At 51.4% G+C, this 21,912-nt stretch overlaps 6 protein-coding genes across 6 annotated transcripts; 4 read left to right on the top strand and 2 right to left on the bottom strand.

Moving 5' to 3' along the window:
• Positions 1-17: 17 nt before the first annotated feature.
• On the top strand, positions 18-2,013 carry BZA70DRAFT_245671 (formyl-coenzyme A transferase). The gene is made up of 7 exons (XM_064910629.1): positions 18-352; positions 426-546; positions 609-616; positions 696-1,000; positions 1,065-1,171; positions 1,233-1,523; positions 1,591-2,013. Exons 1-7 carry the CDS (start codon positions 138-140, stop codon positions 1,882-1,884), a joined length of 1,341 nt encoding a protein of 446 aa, XP_064769610.1. The 5' UTR covers positions 18-137; the 3' UTR covers positions 1,885-2,013.
• Positions 2,014-2,108: 95 nt separating this feature from the next.
• Positions 2,109-4,058, top strand: BZA70DRAFT_274583 (uncharacterized protein). Its single transcript, XM_064912001.1, has 6 exons — positions 2,109-2,207; positions 2,272-2,828; positions 2,892-2,997; positions 3,059-3,321; positions 3,376-3,630; positions 3,692-4,058. The coding sequence occupies exons 2-6, from the start codon at positions 2,382-2,384 to the stop codon at positions 3,947-3,949; spliced, it is 1,329 nt and encodes a 442-aa protein (XP_064769609.1). The 5' UTR covers positions 2,109-2,207; positions 2,272-2,381; the 3' UTR covers positions 3,950-4,058.
• Positions 4,059-4,070: 12 nt separating this feature from the next.
• On the bottom strand, positions 4,071-9,774 carry BZA70DRAFT_107697 (uncharacterized protein). The gene is made up of 7 exons (XM_064909382.1): positions 9,639-9,774; positions 9,216-9,574; positions 7,118-9,153; positions 6,622-7,064; positions 6,436-6,567; positions 6,261-6,379; positions 4,071-6,203 (listed from the first exon to the last, which is right to left on the bottom strand). The coding sequence occupies exons 2-7, from the start codon at positions 9,435-9,437 to the stop codon at positions 4,212-4,214; spliced, it is 4,944 nt and encodes a 1,647-aa protein (XP_064769608.1). The 5' UTR covers positions 9,438-9,574; positions 9,639-9,774; the 3' UTR covers positions 4,071-4,211.
• A 1,516-nt stretch (positions 9,775-11,290) lies between these two features.
• Positions 11,291-15,385, top strand: BZA70DRAFT_107721 (uncharacterized protein). Its single transcript, XM_064909383.1, has 4 exons — positions 11,291-11,530; positions 11,584-13,909; positions 13,966-14,272; positions 14,324-15,385. Exons 1-4 carry the CDS (start codon positions 11,493-11,495, stop codon positions 15,334-15,336), a joined length of 3,684 nt encoding a protein of 1,227 aa, XP_064769607.1. The 5' UTR covers positions 11,291-11,492; the 3' UTR covers positions 15,337-15,385.
• A 1,031-nt stretch (positions 15,386-16,416) lies between these two features.
• Positions 16,417-19,766, top strand: BZA70DRAFT_274572 (uncharacterized protein). The gene is made up of 2 exons (XM_064912000.1): positions 16,417-19,132; positions 19,196-19,766. Exons 1-2 carry the CDS (start codon positions 16,769-16,771, stop codon positions 19,634-19,636), a joined length of 2,805 nt encoding a protein of 934 aa, XP_064769606.1. The 5' UTR covers positions 16,417-16,768; the 3' UTR covers positions 19,637-19,766.
• On the bottom strand, positions 19,623-21,506 carry BZA70DRAFT_107502 (WD40-repeat-containing domain protein). The gene is made up of 2 exons (XM_064909380.1): positions 21,010-21,506; positions 19,623-20,923 (listed from the first exon to the last, which is right to left on the bottom strand). The coding sequence occupies exons 1-2, from the start codon at positions 21,059-21,061 to the stop codon at positions 19,803-19,805; spliced, it is 1,173 nt and encodes a 390-aa protein (XP_064769605.1). The 5' UTR covers positions 21,062-21,506; the 3' UTR covers positions 19,623-19,802.
• Positions 21,507-21,912: the final 406 nt, after the last annotated feature.

The raw sequence follows: 21,912 nt of genomic DNA, 5'->3' as shown, positions 1-21,912 counted from the left end.
ATGTCTACGATTCCTACGCGGAAGCCGACAGTCAGCCGAGCACAGTAAACATCAATCATCCCAAGCCTCAGACATCCAGACCGATTCTCCCCAATTCCCCACAACCTCCCTTAGAATACACGATAGAGCACTCCACAATGCTGCTGCAGTGCTATAGAAGACGTCTTCCACAGCTGGCAGGAACTAGACTGTCAGCGCAGATGTGGGCGCAAAGCTGCTGGCTTCGCCGGAACTCATCGACTTCGGCGCCTGCTAATTCGCATCTCGAACTGCCATTGTCGGGCGTGCGAATCGTCGATCTTACGCGTGTACTTGCAGGGCCTTATGCGACTCAAATCTTAGCTGACCTGGGGTACGAAGCCAGAACAAAACGAATAAGGAGGAGTTCAGAGACGATAACTGTACTAACGCGATCTTTCGTCTAGAGCCGAAGTTATCAAAGTCGAACACGTCACCCGGGGCGACGATACCCGCACATGGGGTCCTCCGTTTGCAAAAAACCACAATAATCTTCAATCACCCGGCGAGAGTGCCTATTTTCTTGGTGTGAGTTTTCCAATTGCGGGCACTTCATCTCTATATATGTACTGACATACCCTCGTTTCAAGGTCAATCGGTATGAACCGCGTCCCACTCCCCCTTTTTGAGGCAATTTCCTTTCCCTAACTCTGTCAGTTTTTCTGACCACGGCGCAGAAACAAAAAATCTCTAGCCATTGATTTCAAAGACAAGCGAGGACAAGACACGTTACGATCGTTAATCTCAAAAAGCGACGTCGTTATCGAAAACTACCTACCTGGAACTCTGTCGCGGTATAACCTCGCGTACGATCAGCTAGAGAACGACAAGGTTATCTACGTCAGCATCACGGGATATGGCCAGACTGGGCCCTATAGAAACCGAGCAGGGTACGATGTAATGGTTGAAGCGGAAATGGGATTGATGCATATCACTGGCGAGGCCAATGGGCCGCCTGTGAAAGTGGGCGTCGCCGTTACAGGTATATATTTGCTGAATAGCACCGTGGAGCTATAGAAGCTGGTCGTCTGATATCATCTTTACAGATTTGACGACCGGTTTGTATGCAGCAAACTCGATTATGGCCGCACTACTAGGACGAGCAAAGACAGGACGTGGACAATACATCGACGTGGCCTTGTCGGACTGCCAGGTACCTACCACTCCAAATATCAAACGAATATCCTACTCAACTCGAACTAACCACCGCACAGGTTGCGACCCTCGCAAATATCGCATCATCATGCCTAATATCCGGCCAACCAGACGCCGGCCGTCAAGGAACCTCCCACCCCAGCATTTGCCCGTACCAGGCCTTCCCGACCAAAGACGGGGATATCATGATTGGAGGCGCAAACGACAAGCTCTTTGGAATCATGTGCAATCTTCTCGGAAAATCAGAGTGGATAGAGGAAGAGAGATTCGCGACGAATCCGCTCAGAGTTAAGCATCGAGAGATGCTCGTACCTATGATTATTGAGGAGACGACCAAGAAAACTACTGCAGTATGACTCTCCCCCTTCAATTTTCGCTGTAACACTTTTTACGTCCTAGAACTAATATCGCTCTCAGGAATGGCTTACGATCTTCGAAGGCAGCGGGATCGCATACGCAGCAGTCAACGACGTCCAGTCAACACTCAACCACCCGCACGTCCTGGCCAGGGACATGATCGCCACAGTCGACCACCCAGACTGCGGTCCGATCAAGATGGTGAACACGCCGGTAAAATACTCGCTCTCCAAGCCGTCGATTAGAATGGCGCCTCCTACTTTGGGACAGCACACCGACGAGATTTTGGAGAGAGAGGTGGGGCTTAGCAAGGAGGTTATTTCTGAGATGAAAGCGGATGGAATCATAGCTTGAGTCTCATTTCTTGGATACCTACCGCAATCGCAGCACTTTATCTCGATATTCAAGATATCCAGCATAACTCGGTCACTTAAATTGCCATCAGATAACCCACAAACCAGCACAGTTAAAGTTTAAATACACATAAAGTTATGCAAATACGCATAAATAAGGTTACAAGCGTCGACCGCTCAGGGGGACAAGTCCCAGGCTGTCGGCTGCGGAGCCAGACAATAAGACCCAAAGACCGACGTGAGACGATTACGATACTGGTGCGCGCAAATTGTTGACGAGGACAAGAAGAAGAATGCGTTGGATACGAGGATAGCACTGTCAAGGTATGGGTGAAGAGAACAGTTTATTTAGTGGTGGTGTGGAGCGTATTGTTGACATGTGTTGCAGATACCAACACCATATTTACCGGCATCCACGGTCGGAATAACCAATTTCCATGACTTTCATGGGCAGATACGCGTGAATCAACAGTAGCAGATCAGAACCAGGCCAGCACGATGTCGTCGGGGGCGCAGATGGGCTCTGCTGTCCCGCAGGACGTGTATCAGTCCTCGGCGCCGATACCGACAAGCGCAAACACAAGCACAAACACAAACACGAACAACGGCACTGCTCAGACTAATACCAGCTCAAACACAGCATTACAGCAGACGTACAATACCTCTGTGCAGGCTCTCGGTCAACAATCACAATCACAACCACAGCAGCAGCAGGCGCAAGTCTCCTCAAACTCTCAATTCCCGCTACTACAAACCCAAGCGAGCGCGCCAGCGGGACAACTTGGAGGTCAACAACAACATCAACAGCAACAGCAGCAGCTACCCGTATCTGAGCATGCTCCTCTTGGTTACACAGCACTAGGCCAACCCCGAAAACGCGCCGCTGCAGGCACAAAACCAAAGAAAACTGGGCCGAAGCGAAAGCAAAGGCGATCAAAGAAGAGCGTATGCTGCGTTCTCGTTTTTCTATCTGCCCTGGCTTACTGATACTAATTGTGTCTTCTAAAGGACGACGAGGACTCTGACGAGGGGTTTCTTTTTGACGGTTTGGAAACAAAATCTGGACGGAAAGTCCATAAGCCTCAGCAATTTGACCCGCTCGCAGATACAGATGGTACGTCTACTTCCTACCTCCCATTCATCTTACTCCAATCTAACCACTCTCCACCCTCCAGGCAAGAAAAAATCCCTCTTCTTCCGCCGCGACCTACAGATCTGCAAAGTGTGCCAACGAGGCCACAGTCCGGACTCGAACCTCATCGTCTTCTGCGACGGCTGCAACGATCCCTACCACCAGCTGTGCCACAGTCCGCCGATCGGACGCGAGTACATCGAGGTCGCGGAAGCGCAGTGGTTCTGTGCGAATTGTCAGGCTAAGATCGTGGTGCATGCGCCGTTGGAGACGGGTATGACCGGCGCTTCACTCACTCAGGAAGAGGTACGTGAACTCCTCCATCCTCAAAAATAACGGGCATGCTAACGATATACCCAGAAACGCGTCTACCTACTCTCTCTCCCGCCTCAGCAGCTAGTAGATCTGCTGCTTATGGTCGAGGCACGACACCCCGATATCGCAATCTACTCTCCAAACACAAAGAAGATTCTCTCCCAGCGGAAATCGAAACCTGCGCTGCCGCTGCTCACACGGCCAGGCACAGCCTCCTCGACTCCAGTCTCTGGCACGAGCACTCCTATACTCTCATCCAAGGATCCTACCAAACCCGTTGTCTTCACAAACGTCATCGACGTAAGTACACCCCCCAACCCCTCCCTTCAAATCACCCAAGCAAGCTAACCCTCCCTCCCAGGACACAACCCCCCTTCCCGGCGCCGGAACCCAAGTTCCCCAGGAAACAGACCAGGACGCACACTACATGGTCGACAACGACACCGCGCTCTACAGCCACTCGGTCTACAATCTCATGCCGAGGGTGCTGCAGACGCCTTCGTTTGCCGGCTTCGAGCAGCCGCTTCATCAGGTGCCTGTGCCGCCGCAACAGGGGCCTCCCCCAGGACAGCATTACGGCAATGACCATGGTCTTATGATGAATGGGGCGCTTCAATGAGGTCTGTGCTGGCTGGGGTCTGGGTACTGCGTCGGCATTTTTGATTGTAGTTTTATTGTATTAGTATGATTGCCTTTCTGTATTCTACAAGGTTTTGAATTCTACGACATATTCGTTTTGAACAAATTAGCGTACATTGATATAAAGAAAAACTCATCCGATCGCGAGGAACATATGAAATAAATCGACGCCAAACCCGTAACCCAACCCAGAATACATTTTTCAGACACACCAGAGCTATCCACCTTTCTCGATTCGTCATTCACTCCTCCATTTTCCCTTCCGCCGCGTCGGCATCTACAGCTGCACCACTCGCTTCCACGGCCGCGGTTTCTGCACCATTCGCCTCTGAAGCCAAAGCCTCAGGTGCAGCGTCTACAGCATCTGCCTCTGCGCCATTTACCTCCTCGCTAACCTCGGCCTTCTCAGTCGTCGTCGTCGTCGCTGCTTCGTTTGACGAATTGCCAGCCGAAGAATCAGCAGCCTCCTTTGTCTCTTTCGACGACGGTTCCTTACCCGCAGCGGATTCTTTCGAAGCAGTATTAGCTGCCGCAGCTGCTTCCAAAACCGAGACATACGGCTTTATCAGCGCGTTAGCTCGGGATATGACCTCCTTCTTCGTCACTCTAGCTGTTCGCGAGCGTCCGGTGGTAGTCGTAACCGGTCCCGTAGTCGGAGCAGGCGTACCTGGAGGCGCAGCAGCATCTGACGCCATCGTTGTAGTCAAAGTTCCAAGCGCGGAAGAGACGGCTTTGCTGTCGACTGATGTCGGGTTATGATCGGATCCCGTGGGCGTGTTGCTGGCAGTCACATAATGACCCATCGGCGAACTGCCGTCGTCGCCGGACATGTCGACGTCCACCGGCGGAGGCGTCGTCGGACCGCCGGCTTTATCAAGAAGTTCTCGCTCGAGCTCAGGGACGGAGAAATACAGCTTCAAGTAAATACTCGAGAACGCGTCGTCGAGTCCTAATCCGGCCGTGGACGCAAACCCGACATTCATCTTCCGTAATTCATACGCTTCATAGAGATAATACAGCAGTTTCGGCAGCGGCTGTATGGACTTACAGCAAGTCTCGAGTCTAGCAGACTTGCTCAGAAACTCATCCACAGAGATCGCCACGAGATTGTTCTCGAGATAGCGGTCCGGAATATCGCTCAGCTTCCGCAACACCTCCACGATATTCTTGCATGCAAACTCCCAGACCTCCGAAGGATTGATAATCACGTTCGACAGCTTCCGCAGCTTTCTGGTGATGAGATTAAGCGATTCCAGGTCTGAGTCCCTTCCTAGCAGGTCGATGTAATACTTCGTGTACTTGTACGCATAATAGAAATGACGTCCCGCTCTCTCAAATTCTGGGCGCCATATATTCATAAACGATTTTGCCGCCTTCAGAGAGTACAGACTCGCCATTTCCTCTTTGGCTCGAGTGACATCATTCAGACCTTTATCCGCTATAACAGCGATCCGATAAGTAGGACGGTGATGCCAGTGCTTCTTGTCCGCCGTCCTCAGGCGCGTAAGGCAGTCTATCAGCAGAGTGAAGAGCTGCGCGCGTTCTGTAATCGGCTCCTCAGGCTCCTTGTAGTATTGACTTTTCTTGACATACTCCAGCGCAGTAGAAATATCAATCTGCTCGCGATAAAAATACTTGGAAATAAGTGCAAGAAGTCTGTATTGCGGCTCGAAAATCGGGTCTCCGGACGGCGCTTTCTCAGGCACAAACTCCAGTGCTTTGACATAGCAATCTAAAACCTGCTTCGGCTCGGCGTCCAGCTTCCCCAGACACTTGCCTTGCATGTAATAGTTCCTCCATTCCGTGGGCTCTTGTTTTATAGCTTGCTGAAACATATTCAAACTCAGCTTCAAAGCAGCCGTGGATTTGACTTCCGAGTGAGCCGGCTTCGTATACATTCCTAAACTTCCGCTGAAATGGCGCTCGTATTCAGCAACCTGGTAGGCAGCCATTTCATTAGGAGGCCGGGTGGACGCATACAGCTCATATCCGAAATCAGTCCAGAACGTAGAGAGCACAGAATCAGGCGGAACGATCGCTTCGTTCCTCAAGAGTAAACTCAAGGCCAGAAAGTAGCATAGTAGCGCTTTTCGCTGCGTGGCCGCGATCGCAGTCTTTTGATCACCGTTCAGTTTTTCGGCGCTCCAGGTTAGATCGTCTTCGGCCTGGGCGTCGTAGGTCTGCGCTAGACCATACCACGATTCAAATCGATTGGTATCGCAGACAAGGTCGTGCTGTAATAAGATATATCAGAAATGCTCCAAAGGTCCAAAACAGGTGTGATAACTAACCTTGAAATATCGAATTGCATAGTCTAGATCCTCGGTGCGGCCTGCCATTGTCCTCTTTCGAGATTTGTATTGAGTGAGGTAAATTTGACCTTGAAGAAAATACAATCCAATCATGGCAACTAATAGCTTGATCAGTATTATAGTTACGTCTAACGAGTAATATCTGCCAACTTACCCTTTGAGTAGTCACCCTGTACCGGTATGGTAGATATCGTTTCCAGGCCTTTAAGAGATCGCTGTAGCAACAACGGGTGGATGGACTTGGCAAGATAAGTGTCGATGACGCTCTGGTTATAGTAAATGGAAGCTAAAGAGGAATGTTAGGTACAAATCAGTTAAAAAGCAAGTAAAACGAACTCACTCTGATCGCGGCGCGGCACCCCGATGACCTCGCAGCACTTATCCAAAACAGACTTTAGGTCGGCTTTCGGCATATTCGACTGCGTGTTTTTCCGCCGCATGGCCAGAGACATCACCACGCCCACCAACTGAAGAGCGTTCGTTTTATCAAACGAGATCGGTGTAGCTTTATGGTCATACGGAAAGAAATACTCGCCACTGATCGTGAGCCCGAATCGGCAGTGGATACATTGCAGCAGCTCGTATTCTGTTTCTGAGGGCCGGTCTATCCTCATGATTTCGTTCTGGAGAAGTTGCAGAAAAATACCATGAGACACCATGCAAAATTCTCGGGTACCAAGCTCTTCGTGTAGAGCAAAGAGGAACACAAGGAGTTTGGTGTCGCGAGCATATACATCGACCTCTGTCTCCGTAATCCGTCTTCGGTAGCAGAGATAAAGTAGGCTATGAACTGTTAGTATAAAGTCAAAGTTTGGAAGCAAGATCACAATGCATACCACCAAGCCTGAACTATCATTGTACGCAATCTTGAAGCACATTTGTTATACGTGCTATTATCGCTTATAGATCCACCCGCAGCAACAACACCGTCTTCGTAAAGAATATAGACGTGAAGAATTCGAAGGAGCTGAACTAGAGACTGAGACGTCTCAATCACCGCATCGTTTGTCAGCGACTCGATGTATTTATCGTCAGACATCACAGAATCAGCAGCCTTAGCTAGTAGCTCACGAATCAAGAAAAGAGACTTGAACATAACGAAAGATCGGTGGCTGTAATCTAGCTTCTCATAGTCCGCTGAGGTCAGATCGCGAATGACAAGGCGAAGTTTGATCAGCACGCAGTCGAATGACTTTTTCCAATCACTAGCGAGCTCGTACGACTGTCGAAGAAGTGTCCACAGATACAGCTTGAACTCCGTAGACGAGTTCTCGACAAAATTCTCAATGACTTTCAGATCAAACCCAATGTCTGAGAGTTGATCGCGATCTCCACGTTCCAGAATTACCTCAAGCAGCTTGATTCTTTCCTCTGGATCATCGGTAGAAGCTTCAAAGATCCCAGAAAATAATGATGCAGCCTGCAGCTTTGACTTTTGCAAATCGATAGCGGCAGCAGAGATATCTGGTATGAAGGCGCTGTTGGGAAGTAATATTGAAATATCAGCAGATAGAAGCTCAATTTTTTCTCTGAAATCCTCAAAGAAGATCGAGATATCCTCATGAGATGTCCCTATGGCTTGCTCGAAAATAATAGTGGCCCATTCGAAACGAAGGCGGAGGTTGTCATCAATCTCGGAGCCTAGCGAAGATAGCAAGTCCATGGTAAATAGTCGCCAGCATGTCAGTCTCTCTTGATACTCCGCAATATGCGCCTTCCCACTCGCAGAGCCAGCCTGCTGCTGACTACAGTCGATAAAGTCATCTAGAAGTAGTTCGAAATATGATTGAGCTAATCTGGCGTATCTCACGCTTGATTTGGTCGGCGCCTTCACAGACTCCGAAATCAGATTCATCATTAAATCGTAGTAGAAGGTCGCCGTCCTCTTGATGACTTTGGTGAGACTGGATGGCCATTGGTATTCCAGGAAGAGCTCAGTACCATCATCTTGCGGCAGCATGAAATGATTGATAAATGCAATAGAGGCCTCCTGGTAAGAATTCTTCAGATCATTGACAGATGAGACGAACTCCTCAACTCCTTTTGTCTCGTCGAGATGGTCCGTAGAGGAAGCGACAGGCTTTGATATAGCGAGATCCAAAAGACGTGAAGCCGCAGCTGAAGGATTCTGAATTCCGTCGCCGTGCAGTAGAGTTTTAGATAGGTTATCTTTGGGGTGCTTGAGATTCGACATGAAGTCTTTGAGAGGAAGATCGGGTCCCGCAACATCATCCGATTCGATACTCGAAGCGGCAATCAAATCACCAAACTTGATTCCAAGCGGCTCGAAGAGCTGATCCATTTCATTAAAGAACTCGTGATCATTAGTTGTCTCCGCATTTGATTGCTCTTCAGCACGCGCACGTACTCTCCGACTAGACCGCTCGCCTTCGATCTGGTGATCTGCAAATGATTTCCTTTTCTTCTTCCGAGCAGCTTCGATCTGGTCATTGGCCTCATTGTCTTTCTCAGGTTTCTCCTCCGCCTCTGGTTCTGTCTGCTCGGATTTTTCGACAGGCGCCGGTTGCATCTTCACTTCTGCGTCTTGTGTCTCATCTGGTTGAAGTTCTAGAGATACGATAGCAAGCTCAAGAGGCTGTATGGAGAGTGACGCTTTTGAGGAGTACTGTAGCAATGACTTCCCCACCGATGTCCAGGTCTCGTTCGAAAGTTTGATGGTCACTGGCTCGGGCCGGTTATTAGCCAGAGTCTCGGATATTAGAGGGATATCCTCGATCAAGGGCTTGAGCCAATTAGGGGTGCTTGTGCTGGCCTCGATATATTTCTGTACGGCGTCATCAAACTTGAGTTTTTCGAGTGTTTTGTAGAGAGGGTGTTCCAAGGCTTTGATATCGCCGAGATCAGTGAGCAGCTATAGGATGTTTAAGTTAGAGCTGGTGGTCACCCGGATTGTTAAGAATTGATAGAGCATACATTTCGTAAAGCGTTCACGCCAGCCAAGTCGTCTAGGGTCGACAGGGACTCGGTGCTAAGAGCGTCTTCGAAGGTGTCTGGTCTGGAATTCTCACTGACGACGCACTCCAGGGCATAGCGGGAGAGGCGTTTGCAGTTCAAAGCCGGCATGTAGGCAGCGATCTTGAGCCAGAAATCAGTGTCATCAGACTCATGAATCAGAGCCTCTGCAAATTCGGCCATTCCCTGAAGTAACTTTTCGTGCAATTCGCTGACGCTGAGCGAACGGTGGCTGAGCCTGATCCAGTCGAGAACGAGCTGCCCATGGTTTTTGTAGGCTAGATACTTTAGGCTGTGGATCGATGGGGGATATTCCCGGTCTATCAACAAGTCAGTCATAGGAGAGAGATAGGAATCGTTGAAGAGAGACAAGAACAGGCTTACGAGTTCGGTTGAGAAGATATCGACTTTAAATAGCTCATTGTATGTTTCAGAAGCCAGCTCCCAATCTTTGTCGTAATGAGCTTTCAAAGCCTTTTGGAATAGCTTGAATGCCTCTTCGATCTGGAGATAGAACACAATCTGTGAGTATGCGGTGAGATATTCATATTTGATTGCATATTTACCTGAACTTCGCGAATATGATCCTCTCCATCTGAGAAATCGCTGTCCTCTTCGATATTGAGGGCGGTGAATGAAGCCTTGAAGCAGTCAGTATTCAGCTCCAAACCAACCGTCAACACACAAACAAACGTACAGCCGAGTTCTGATCGTGCGGCATGTCGGGCAGACTCTGCAATCGGCCTCCTCGCGAGAAACCTGGCGGATCAGCAGCAGAAGCAGCAGGAGCAGCAGCGATGTGGAGTCATTGACCGGTATTTGAGACGCGAACGCGTAAACCACGAAACCCTCAGAAATGCGAACAACGTTTAAACCTTAAACGGCGGCCTGGGCGAGAAAGTAAACAAACAGTTTCACTCAGTTTGAGCCTCCGCAGCCGTTGTTTGCGCGTTTTGAAGGGTTGCGCTGAGGATATTGAGAAGAAGTGAGTGTTCTGCTTGTATTCTAGTCAGTGGATTTATTCTTATCTAACAGAACTGTTCAGAAATCACAGTATCGCCAGATCAGCGGCCGGCGAGTTTAATTAGGGTCAACCAGCAGCTTAGGATTCAACAAGGAACTCCCGCCAGCAGCACCAAATCCACCATTCGACTCAACCACTCCGCCTTCCGCTTTCTTTCTCCTCTTCCTCGTCAGTCAGCGTGCTCTACTCTTCTCTGACTCTGATCCTCGCGCGTTCGGTGCAGTAGTCTTGCTGGCCCTGCAATCATGCAAACGGAGGACTCTCCGTATGCACGCTCGCGTCCGCCCCGGCCTGGCCACGACTCACTCTCGCGGTCTAACGGCGTTGGCTCAGCTTCTCTGAGTAAACAAGGTGTGTATTCTGCTTTGTTGTGACAATACTCAATCGCGTGCTTGTCGTCTAACTCTTAATACGCGTACAGATGCAGGCGCTGAATCAAGCCAGCCAAGAGCCGCTTTGCGCGGCACACCGGCAAGAACAAACAAAGAGTCACTGCTCTCCTCTCGTCCCCGCAACACCGCCTCTGCTGTGAAGACCTCTCGAGCAGAGCAAACTCCCGTTACTCCATCCACTCGAGCCAGGTTCGTGTTTTCTGTCTTCTCGGGTGCCATTGCCTCTTATAGCTGCCTAACCCGGACTGCTCTAGGTACTCTCTCCAAAGCCGGTCTCTCAGCCATCAGCCCAGTTCAACCCCCCGGACTCAACCTCGTCGCGACCCATTTCCATCATCAGTCACTCGGATTCCGACATCCTCCGTGTCCGCATCAAAACGCTCCGCCCTGTCGTCTGCGCCGTCAACGCCTTCGGTAGCCTCCGATCGATCGTCAGACCTCTCCTATACCACTCCGGCGCGCTCGATAGACTATGGAGCAGAACACGAACGGTCAAAGCAGATATTAGCTCAATCTAATGCTCGTGTGAGGAAAGCTCGAGAATCTCTAGCAGCTTCGTCAGTCGAAACATCGGTAGCGACTCCCGATCATAGACGTGCAAGATTGAGTCAGCTACGGACTACCGAGAAATCACCTGCCTCAACTTCCTCGGTAAGGCTGGCGACTGATCAGGCGTCGACATCCTCTGCGGTAAAGCAACGGCAAGTCAGTCGGCCTAGACCTACTGCTGGGCGTGCGCGTGCAGCACTAGAGAAGCCTACATCGAGTGGAAGCGCGACCGCGACACCTCTATCTCCAAGTAGTCCCGGAACCTCGAATTCCATGTCGCAGACGCACAGTCACACGCAAGCGTCTCCTAGGTATGATCATCCTCCTTGCTCGTTCGAGATCTGCCCAACTAACAACCCTACAGATCCGCCAAACACTCGCCGATCAATTCTCCAACATGTAACGCAAACGGCTCGCCATCTACAATACGGGGCCTCGGTGCGCGAACGCTCAGTCCCTCAGACCGTCGAAGGCTTTCTCCAGGTAGTCCTGCGATCAAACGAGATGCCTCGAAAGAAGAACTCGCCGATACGTCTCCTAGTCTCCGCAAATCAACTGCGGGTACTAGAATGCCGAAATCTACATCAATGGGCGGCCTCCCGATACCGAGTCCATCTAAAAAACTTGCACGAAGCCAGCATACTCTGACGACACCGCGCGTTGAAGCCGCGGCTGCCTATCGTCGCCCCGCTGCTGCGCCAATCGACGACGTTCCTCCCGTACCGCCGCTTCCGAGCAGCATATCCAACATCCCCCTCTCCTCTCCCAGCTCTAACCAACCCGCTCGCTCACGTACTCCCCAGAATGACGGTGGCCGTCGACAGTCCACATATCTGCAATCAAACGGTCCCTCTACGGAACCCCGCCGTCAATCACGGGTGTTCACCGTCTCGAACGGCGTGCATGAAACCGGTCCGGCTGCCATGCCCCCTTTGACAATAGGCGCTCTGCCATCACAGACTGTCTCAAAAGTCAATGCTCTGCAGACAAACAGCATGAGATCCGCAGAGCCTGACAACAGCTCTCCCAAGACAGAGTCATCAAACAAACTTCATGTTTCCTTGATGTCGCATTTCAGAAAGGCCTCGTCGGACGGGAACCGGGTGGCTGAAAAGAAGAGTCCGTTGATAGCTCATCATGTAAAGCATGGATCCGGATCTGCTTTCCCTTTTCTGCACAAGAAGAGCAAAAGTAATGAGCTGGGTAGTATTATGGATACCAAGCCGGAACAGGCTGAGCGAGCAATTGATGCTCAAGAGACCCCCTCGAAAACTCGAGAATGGCTTCCTCAAAAGGGGAGACAGGGTTCTGACACCTCAGGCGTGGGCGTATCATCATCTATCACCAGCACACCCGCAAGCAAGAACCAGACTGCAAATGCTGATAATGCGCCGGATAGCGCTCTACGGATTCCAAGCCGGCCTTATTTACGAAACACGCCTAGTCTAAGTTCTCTTCGCGGCTCGTCTTCTTCTATCCCAGTATTGACATCACTTCCGTCGTCAAAGTCGTATAACAAAGACCTGAGCCTGCAAAGCACGCCGCTGCCGGCCTACACTTCGCGGGAAGGAACTGCGGTGGCGTCGCCTTCGCTGCCTGCTACTAATTCTCCAAAGAAACATACCACTTCTCGCACCCCGATTCGCATGCGTCTTCATAGACCGTTCAAGAAACCGGCAGCAAAGGCTTCGGAGCATAGAGCTACTCCGGAAGGCGACTTGCTAAAAACAGCCGGCCTTCCTCCGATCCTGGCTCCTCCTCCCTTGCCGAGTGATTTGTTGGCGAAACAGGAGGAGATTGCTGGTAACGAAGCAGATGTGGATACAGACCACTCTGGCCGGTCAGTACCGGAGTCGGTGCAATCGATTGATAGGTTTATCGCTCGTCGGCCGAAAGGTCTTCAGCACATGGACTCGATGGACTCTACAATGTCGACAGAGAGCGCGCCTCTCCCGCCGCCTCACTTGAAAATGGGCTCTAGAAATGGAACTTCGAGCTCGACCTCCTCTCGGGAGACACCAAGGGGGACTCCTAGAGGCAGTCCAGCGCTGAGTATTCTCCAGTTTGCCAAACCGAAGCTTGCGGTGTTGAAAGATTTCGCGCGGACGTCGATTGCGAGCTCAGCGAACTCGAGCACGACAGACCTGCTGCAGTTCCAGTCAAAGACGGAGTGGGTTCCAGAGAACTACCTGGTGGAGGACGAGACCGACCGTGCGGCAGATGAGGAGATGCGACAGATCTGCGGGCGGAGTCGCAAGCTGCGCGGGATGGCGCGGGAGCTTGCGGATTGCAGACGCGAGCTGGGGGTTCCGAGTACGGCGATGACGATCTCGCAGGCGGCAAGGACGCAGCTGTTGAATATTTATGAAAAAGGAGAGATTCTTGATTTCCATGAGATTTACTTTTGCGGCAAGAAAGGTTGTCATAAGATGATTGGAGATTTGACTGCGTCGACGACGAATTTCGGATTCGACGACGAGAAAGGGGATTATAAGCTTGTGGCAGGCGATCACCTTGCGTATCGGTACGAGATATTAGGTGTTCTTGGGAAGGGCAGCTTCGGACAGGTGGTTAAGTGCGTTGATCACAAGACGGGCGGGTTGGTGGCGGTGAAGATTATTCGCAACAAGAGACGGTTTCATTCGCAAGCGTTGGTAGAGACGCGGATTTTGAACGATCTCAAGAAATGGGTGAGAGAAGAGTTGAGTTGGTTCGTTGTGAATTATAACTAATGGTGTACCTCTAGGACCCTGATAATTCCCACCATCTAGTGCGGGTGACGCACAACTTTTATTTCCGAAGCCATCTCTGCATCGCGACGGAGCTGCTAAGTCTGAACCTGTACGAATTCGTGAAAGAGAACGAGTTCAAGGGCCTGTCGCTTGCGATTGTGCGGCGGATTGCGAAGCAGATGCTGTTGTCGCTTATTTTGCTCGAGCGCAAGAACGTGATTCACTGCGACCTCAAGCCGGAGAATATCTTGCTGACGTCGCCTGATACGGGAGAGATTAAGGTTATTGATTTTGGGTCATCGTGTTTTGAGAAGGAGAGAGGTGAGTGAAGTAGTATATGTTTATTAAGAGTAGGTGCTGACGAGGATTTAGTGTATACATATATTCAGTCGCGATTTTATCGATCGCCAGAGGTGATTTTGGGTATGAAGTACGGACTACCGATTGACATGTGGAGTTTTGGCTGTATTCTAGCCGAGATGCGTACGGGGTACCCAATTTTTCCGGGCGAGGACGAGAAAGAGCAGTTAGCATGCATAATGGAGATCTTTGGACCCCCCGAGCCGCAGGTGATTGAGCAGGCTACGCGGAAGAAGTTGTTTTTCGATGCGTCAGGGCGGCCGCGACCGGTTGTGTCGTCCAAGAACCGGAGGAGGATACCGTTGACGAAGAGTCTGTCGGGGGTGTTGAAGACGAATGATGCAGCGTTTATTGATTTTATTGGGAGATGCATGCGGTGGGATCCGGAAGAGCGGTTGAAGGCGAACGACGCGGTGTTGCATCCGTTCATCACGGGAGCGAAGATGGAGCGGCCGTCGATGGCGGAGTCTAGGTCTGCGTCGGCAGAGGCGGGGGGAATAACGCATGTGAGCAATATCTACGGCACGGCAGATAGTGGACGGAATACGGCGTCTAGCGGCGATAATCAGTCCGGGCAGCAGTCATCGCGGGTGGTTGGCGGAAGACCTCTGCCAGAGGTGCCGAGGACGCAGTCTTACAACAGCGGTGTTTCAGTCGGGCGATCGAGTCAGGACGGTGGCAGGCCTAGACAGCAGCCGCCGTCGTCGGCGTTACAGCAACGATGGCAGCGGTCGACGGCCGTGGAATCGCCAGCAGACGACATCAGCGAGCTGCGGTCGGCAATCAAAAGGATGGGCGCGCCGTCGTCGAGTAATCCACAGATGACGTCGAGCGTGAGCGCGAATAACCTGAACGTGAACGGGAGTCACGGTGCGAGCGGGATTCCGCGGTCGATAGTGACGAGCGTGAGCGCGAATAAGCTGTCGCTGATTGCGGCGGGAGCGGGGGAGGATGGGGGTAGTGAGCGCATGCCGAGGCGAGTGGAGACGCGGACGCCGAGGAAGGTTGCTGGGGTTGGTAGATAGCGGTATCCTGAGTATGAGTAGTATGAGTAGGTACGATAGATCTACTCGGTAGATACGAATTAGATCTATGAGATCATTGTGATTGTAATTGTTTGTTTCTAGCACGGCATTTTGTTTGTATAATTGTGATTCATTGAAGCAACGGCTGTTTTGAAAAGTACAGTATATTTCCAACTGCAGATAGAAAGGCTTTTAAAAAGAAGACAAAGAGAAGTACTATACATTTTCACTCTCCGCAACAAAAGCAACAAGAACCTAAGCCTCAGCGGCCTTTGTCTCCTCCTCAGTCTCGATCTTTTGCTTCTTGGAAGGAGGCCCTTCCTCCTCTTCCTTTGTCTCTTCGGGCTCTTTCTTCTCAGACGCAGGGGTCTCGTCGGTCGATTTCTTGCCGTTCTCGGTTTTGTCGGTGGGTTCTGTGAGAGAGGTTAGATCAGATTAGTGACAATTGATGGAGTGAATATAGCAACGCACCTTCTTCTTTCTCTTCAGCAGCAGCTTCTTCTTCTTCCTCTTCCTCTTCATCCTCCTCGTCGTCCTCGTCATCATCAGCAGCCTCATCGTCCTCATCGTCTTCTTCGCCTGAAGACGACGCACCGCCGTCGGTGTCTTCGTACTCCTCCTCCTCCTCTTCCTCTTCGTCAGAGGGAAGAGCCTATACACGCAATCAAAACACGGTTAGTCAGTAGTTCCAATCAAACTAATTAAGAGTCCTGGCAGCAAGGGATCATCATCCATAGTCGATCGATGATAATGCACAGCACATACCTCAAGCTCCTCATCAGGATCAGCGCGCTGGCGACGGGTAGTCATTGTGTCTTTATAATATTACTGAATAGTACTCCTTCAAGCAAAAACAATTGATATCTCTGATTATACAGAAACTGAGCAGAAACAGGAGCAATTCAGAGGAAGAAAGCGGAGGTTCTGGAGTGCGGCTTCCGGGGCGAGGCGAAGAAAGGGATGAGCCGCGATGAGCTTCGAGGTGATAATTAGCCGAATCCGGTAATTGTTGTGTGTCTCTTTTTCTTCTGCTACAAATGCAAATAATGAAGTTATTAAACAATATTTTATTTACTTTCTCTTTACTGATTCATTCTTACATTTCACACATCCTCAACAACAAGCAAACCCGCACAATACTCAACTGTATAACTGCACCACATCTCCACACTTACGCCACAACTGCACAGCCTCCTGTTGCCACAGCAACCAATCTATTATTTATCCAGCCACGCGTACCAGCCACCGCTGCTCGTCTACCAACAACGCGTCGGCCATCGCGAGCAGCAGCAGCCAGCCACCCGCCTGTTCTGTCGCAAGTAAATATTCTGTCTTCTGTTCTGTTCTTCTTCTTCTTCATCTTCTTCTTCTGTCTGTTCTTATTGTTGTTGTTGTTCTTCTTCTCGTCTCAGTCACTTCTGTCTTCTTCGCCATGAGTGCTTACCTCCAATATCAGACCCCGTCGATCAACCAATATCAACATCAGACACCTCCCCGACCCCACCGACAACTCTTCCTCCCACCCCAACTCTCACCGCCCCGCATCCCCGCCGTCCTCGTCCAGACCAACCACTCTCAACCCGCCCTCGCGCCCAAGCAGAGTCTGCACAGAGGAAACCAGCACCACCGCCATCTCTTCGACGACGTCCCCGCCGTTCCTCCCGTCCCCGGCCACCAGCAATCCAGAAAGACAACCAAAGACGACAGCGCGATCCCGAACTTCATGCTCAAAAAGAAGAAAGCGAGGGTGTCCTCGCTCCCTGCGATGCCTCCGCAGCCAACCATCGACGCCCCGATCTCAGACGTGCCGCCGCTCAAAGAACTGCCCTCGATTCCTCCATCACACCGATCGGCAGCCACTGACGACATCAACTACACCGCCGCTCGTCCGTTTGCCGTGCCGCCTGATAGAGTCGCTGCCGATCAGCAGTGGCGCAAGCAGCAGATACCAACAGCTAGAGTGGTGAATCGCCAGAACGCTATGATTAAGGAGAGGTTGGATCAGCAGTATCAGCGTGATATTGCGAGGAAAGAGCAGCGGCAGCTCCAGTTGCGGCAAGAGCAGTCGCGGCAAGAACAACTACGGCAGGAGCAACTACGGCAGGAGCAACTACGGCAAGAGCAACTGCGGCAAGAACAGTTGCGGCAAGAACAACTACGGCAGGAGCAGTTGCGGCAAGAACAGCAACTCCGCCAAGAACAACTCCGTCAAGAACAGTTACGACAGGAACAACGTCGACAAGATCAACTTCGTCAAGAACAGTTACGGCAAGAACAACTCCGACTAGCTGCCATCCACAGACAAGAACTCGAGCGCCAACGCGAAGAACAACTTCGTCAAGAACAAATTCGTCGACAACAGGAAGTTGAGCGGCAGCGCGGGGAACATCTTCGTCAGGAACAAGTCCGTCAGGAACAACTTCGTCAAGAACAACTTCGCCAGGAACACCTCCGCCAAGAACGTATCCGTCTCCAAGAACTCGAACGCCAGCGCCAGGACGACCTCCGTCTCCAAGAACTTGAACGCCAGCGCCAGGACGATCTGCGCAGACAGGAGCTCGAGCGGAAAAGGCAGGAAACCCTGCTCAAGCAGCAAGAGTACGAGGACCATCTTCGCCAGGTTCTCCAGCGCGAAAAAGTCGAGCAGCAAACTTCGTCGTCAGCAACTCAGCGACAGCAAACTTCGTCGTCAGCAACTACTCAGCGACCACGACAACTCGCGACCGAGACGGTGCGGCAGCAGCCTCAGGAAGCTTTGCGGGCTGCTTCGTCTGAGTGGAAGACGGTGTTTGCTTCCGTCCCTGAGAAATCGAGACCCGCGAAATGGAAACGCACAGTGAAGAAGATCGCAGGCGTCGACGGCGTAGACGACGCCCTTGATGACTCGGCCTCTCAAACCGCCTCTGATACTGAGCCTCCCAACACCACCACCAGCCGTCCAGTATCTGCCGACGCTGCCTCGCTGAGTACCCGCACCACGCGCGTCTCCTCCAACATCGCCGACCGCGCCGCCAAACTAGGCATATTCCAGCGGAAAGAGCGGTTCAATCTGAACGACGCGATCTACGCCAGCATCGGTAAGGACCCTGGTCTCGTGCAGACCGAGCAGGAGAAACGCGTGCAGACGATGAAGAAACCCGATCATGTCATCCGCACGCCGGCCACCAAGCGGCCGCTCCATAGAGTCCCGGTCTTGGCTGACCAGTCGGATCCGCTGTTCAAGACCCCGATCTGGCTTGAGAAGATAGAAGATGACGCCTCGAGCGTGTGCAGCTGCAGCGACAGTAACTGCAACAGCAAGGCCGACGACTTTAGCGATTCGGAATACGACGAGCTCGTTGTCCAGATCCGTCAGAACCCCGCAAAGGAAAATAAGGATTACGTGGTCAGCCGTCGTCTGGCTTCCGCTTCAAAGTCAAAGCCGGCAGTCGCAGGCGCATGGCCGGCTCTGCAGCGATCTCCTCGAAGATCTTCGATGTCCTCATGCTCCTCGTCCGAGAGTTCAATCAGACCAAATACCCCCGTGCAGGAAGACGAACCTGTGCCTGTCACCGCATCCGGTCGTCTCAAGATCGATCTGGAGTCGATGGTCTTGTCGCGGCTGTCAAAGAGCGCTGCTCGCGATCGGCAAGCGGGAGTAAATGCTGCGAATGTGCCTGATCGCAGTGTTTTAAGTAAACAGCACCCGTTAAACGACGATTTGGTGGATCAGAATGAGTTTAAAAAGGATGAGAGACGCAAAAGTTCAGGACGTTGGATGTCGGTGATGACAAAGTCCATCTCGGAGATCCGAGGGGTATGTATTTGTCTCCTCCTCCTTTCTTTAAAAAGATAAAATACTAACAGCAACACAATACAGAACAAAAAACCGAAATCGCAACCACTCCCCGACTCCAGCACCGACGATCACCCCACGACACTTCCCTCCTCCCCAACCCACCCCACCCCGCCCCCACGACGTCTCGCCGAAGCCTTTCTCGACCTGACGACCCAAATCCTCCCTGCTCCCTTCCAACTCCTCGCGATCCCCGTCACATTCACGCACTTCCTCTGCACCCTCATCCTTCTCCCTCCCGGCAGCAGCGACAGCAACAACAACAGCAGCATCAGCAGCGAGAGCCTCGAGCGGCGGCAGAACCTGCGCGCGACGGCGATGGACCTGGTTGTTTGCGCGGAGCTGATGGTGTGTGTCGGGCTGATGTACGCGTTCTTGAAGTTGGTGGAGAGAGTGTGTGCTGTCGTCGCGGTGATTTGTTATCCTGCGGTCGCGATCCTGCGGGTTTTGTCGGGGTCCCGTTGATATAATAAGTTTTATTGCTCTTATTTATATTTAATACTTGCATTTATGGACGACGCATTTAGATTCTGTTCTGGAGTTTGCAATTTCTTAATGTTGTATCGCTATATCATAGATTTTAATTAATAGTACATATCAGGTTAAACAAAACTAAAAGCACACAGCAACATCATCTCTCCTCGTCCCCCTCATCACCAGCATTATCAGCCACATGCCCCTGCTCAGCAGACAACGACCCAATCCCAATCCACTCGCCCCTATAATTCGCTCTCCAGAACCTCGCCTGTCCATCATCCCCCGACGAGCTAAGCACGGTCCCCGACACATTCCACGAAACCTTCCACACCTCGCCATGGTGATCGTCAAAGCTCGCCGCGAGCACGACGTCGTACTCGATCTCGCCCGTCGGGAACATCTCGCCGGTGTCGCCCGCAGCGTAACTTAACCGCGGCGTCAACTTGAAAATCCGCACGTACCCGTCCTTGCACGCCGTCGCAATCAACTCGTACCTGCCCCCCGCGGCCGCGTTACTCGCCCACGCCACGTCGCGCACGAGGTCCTCATGTCCCGGCAACTCCTCGCACTCTTCGAAATCGTACGGGCCCGCGCTGCCGGTTTGGCTGTTGTAGTACCGTTTCCGGAAGACGACGACCCTGGTCATGGCCGACACGACGAATTGCTCGACCGACCGCTCTGAGATCTCGAGCGCGCTGATCCGGGAAGGTAGGTCGCCCACGCCGCTGTTGGCGAAGGTATTATTGCTGCTACTGCTGCTGCTGGGCTTGTTATACGCACTCGAGGGAGGCAAGGTAACAACACCCGCCGGACACCACGCGACCGAGAAACTCGCCTGCATATCCTGCGCCTTCCGCTTCGACCCGCTCTCGACCTCGCTCTCGACCGCGAGATGCCACTGGCGCAGATCAGACGGGTCGGCGGCATGATACAGCCTGACGACCGAGTCCGTGCCGATCGTAGCCAGCTTGAGCCCGTGTCCGCCAAACTTTGCAAACGCAATCTTGTGCACCGCCCCCGGCGAATCCGACAACGTCGCGACGCGGTCAAACGCGCGGCCGTTGTCGGACGAGAAAAAGATTCGCACGGATTGGTCTTCGGAGCAGGACGCGAGCAGCGTGCCGAACTGGGGGGGCGCAAAGGTCAGCGAGAGAATGTTGCGTTCGTGCGCGTGCGTTGCGGAGAGGAACGTCCATGGATCTGCTGACGACTTGCGCGAAAACACGCGAATGTGCTGGTCGGACGAGCATGTTGCCAGTAGTCTGCCGTAGTGATCTGTGATAACAGCACAGGTTAGCATACTCTCTCTCGAACCACGACGCAGATAGATCATTGATCTCAAATCAAATCTCAGAGCTTACCGTATGCAATGTCGTGGATTAGATCGGCGTGGCCGGTAATTAGCGATGCCATATTCAGTCTGTAATTGTCTTCTGTAGTTTTATATCCCAAGAGCTCTATCTCCAGCCAGATTTCCTCTGTCTTGTCTGTATTCGTTTCCTTCTTCTCTTCTCAGTCGAGAACGCGCTTCACTTTCTCTTCTTTCGCTGCACACCCGAGATATTTCACACACAAATAGATCTTCCTATTGTATACGTGCAGTCTCTCAATTAACTCCTGTCCATCTGCACAGCTCTGGATCTTCGTCTTCGGCCCGCGATATCTTCAATCCTGGTCGACTGTGGTTTGAGGGGCGGTTGTTGATATTCCTGAGCTAATAAAATAACTTTCTTTGTGCTTATGTAACTGATTACGTGTGACCAGGGCCCTGGCAAATCATAGCGACGGCAATAAGCAGAACAGCCAAATGGTATTTGAGCATCTATAACAACAATACAAGCAACAAGACAAGAACAAAAAACATATTGATATAATAATAATACAAACTATCATTCAGAATAGATCCTATGATATAAAGTAGATGCATGAGATTTTAATAGAACATTATGAGTCGGAAATACAGCGGAAACAAACGGTAAATCAAACAAAACGGTCCGCGCAAAAAAGCAATGAGCTTCAAACTCATAGATATTAGTGTTCAAACATACACTGCCGGTCTTTCTCGCGTAGGAGAAATACTAGACCTCGCAGACAAATCATGCCAAAATTCATAGGTACATTGTAGTAAGGAACGTGGTAGCCATCATCAGATAAGCCAGAGGTATTTTGTTAAAGAGTGACTTTTTTAGTCGATAGACTTTGATGAGATTGACGTTCCAATCAGCTATCCCAAAATGATTTCTATACTCTCGTTAGTCCATCGC

This window comes from Myxozyma melibiosi (assembly GCF_037950935.1).
Source record: "Myxozyma melibiosi strain Phaff 52-87 chromosome Unknown BZA70scaffold_2, whole genome shotgun sequence".
Lineage (NCBI taxonomy): Eukaryota > Fungi > Ascomycota > Lipomycetes > Lipomycetales > Lipomycetaceae > Myxozyma > Myxozyma melibiosi.
This window is presented reverse-complemented; position numbering and strand designations above follow the sequence as displayed.